At 67.0% G+C, this 1,207-nt stretch overlaps 1 protein-coding gene across 1 annotated transcript in view; it reads right to left on the bottom strand.

The window, feature by feature from the left end:
• Positions 1-1,207, bottom strand: part of TTYH3 (tweety family member 3) — a 25,130-nt gene that overhangs the window by 3,370 nt on the left and 20,553 nt on the right. The window contains exon 12 of the mRNA XM_039878992.1: positions 179-352. Within this exon, the coding sequence (XP_039734926.1) occupies positions 179-352 (174 nt within the window). The remainder of the gene's footprint in view (positions 1-178; positions 353-1,207) is intronic.

Raw genomic sequence — 1,207 nt, 5'->3', positions numbered from 1 at the left:
TCTCTCTCTCTGGCCCTCCTCCTCCCCGTTTCTCAACACCCCTTTCTCGCTTCGAGGGCTGGATCCGCACTCTACGCTGTGGCGTGGCTGACATGACCTGCGGCCACGCTGCCTGCCCCGTGACCCGGCTCTGCCTGCCCCTGGTTGGGCTGCCCCCAGCCCCCGCGGTGCGCCTCACATGTATTCGGTGACCGGGGCGTTGCTGACAGTGTGAGCCGCGGCTGGGATGCTGGTCTCGCTGCCGTAGCTGCTCCCACAGCTGTACAGACTGGGCATGTGCACGCGGTAGAGACTGTCGTGCGCCTGCCGTGGCCCGGGGGCCGCGTCCTCCTCCCCGTCCTCGTCGGGGCCTCTGCGGGACGGACAGCAGCGCAGGCTCAGGCTCTGATGCAGGCCGCCTGCAGGGGGTCGGCCCTGGTGCACACACACCTGGTTCCGACGCTGGCTCAGCCACAGACCCACTGTGGGACAGTGGGCAAGTCACCCGGCTTCGTCCTGTCTGAGATGGGTGCCAATGGCTTGTGCCTTGGCCTGCATATGGGGACACGGGCTGTGCCAGTTAAAAGGATGGGGCTGGGCCCCTCCGGGGAGCACAGACAGCTGGGTGCCTGGAGGTGGCGGTGCCCCCTTTCTGGCTCCGCAGGCCCCGGCCTGCATCTTCGGGTGCCCTGAGCCCACAGGGCCCGCCCACATCCGGGGAGGACTGAGTCCCGTCCTCTCCGCTCTGCTGCCCGCTAGCTGTCCACCCGCCACCCCGCTCGCGCCGTTGCAGGGCAGGGCGAGGCGGGGAGCTGCGAGCCAGGCCTCCGGCCCTGCCCGGTCCCACACAGAGCTCAGCGCTGGGCTGCCTGCTACTGAGGACAAAGGTCAGCCAGACTGAGGCACACGTCCCATCTGCCCACCACCAGCCGGGTGACCTCGAGCAGTCTCTTCGCCACGCCCCACACAGCGAGATGAGCAAGACGGTGGCAGCGACCGGCTAAGCCAATTACCAGCCCAACCCAGGGCTGAGCCCGAGTGGTTCACCGAGTGCCACGGACTCCTTTACAGTGAGGAAGCTGAGGCCCAGAGTGCGGAAGTGACTTGTCCACGGTCACCCAATAAGCAAGGGGAGAGCCAGAATCGGAATCCAGGCCACGTGGTTCCAGGGCTGTGCTCTTAGCCACTCTCCTACAGCTGCGTCTTTATTACCACCGCCCGCACCGCC

Source organism: Pteropus medius, unplaced genomic scaffold, assembly GCF_902729225.1.
Source record: "Pteropus medius unplaced genomic scaffold, Ma_sr-lr_union100, whole genome shotgun sequence".
NCBI lineage: Eukaryota > Metazoa > Chordata > Mammalia > Chiroptera > Pteropodidae > Pteropus > Pteropus medius.
The sequence above is the reverse complement of the archived record's forward strand: the minus strand, read 5'-3'. Positions and strand labels throughout refer to the sequence as shown.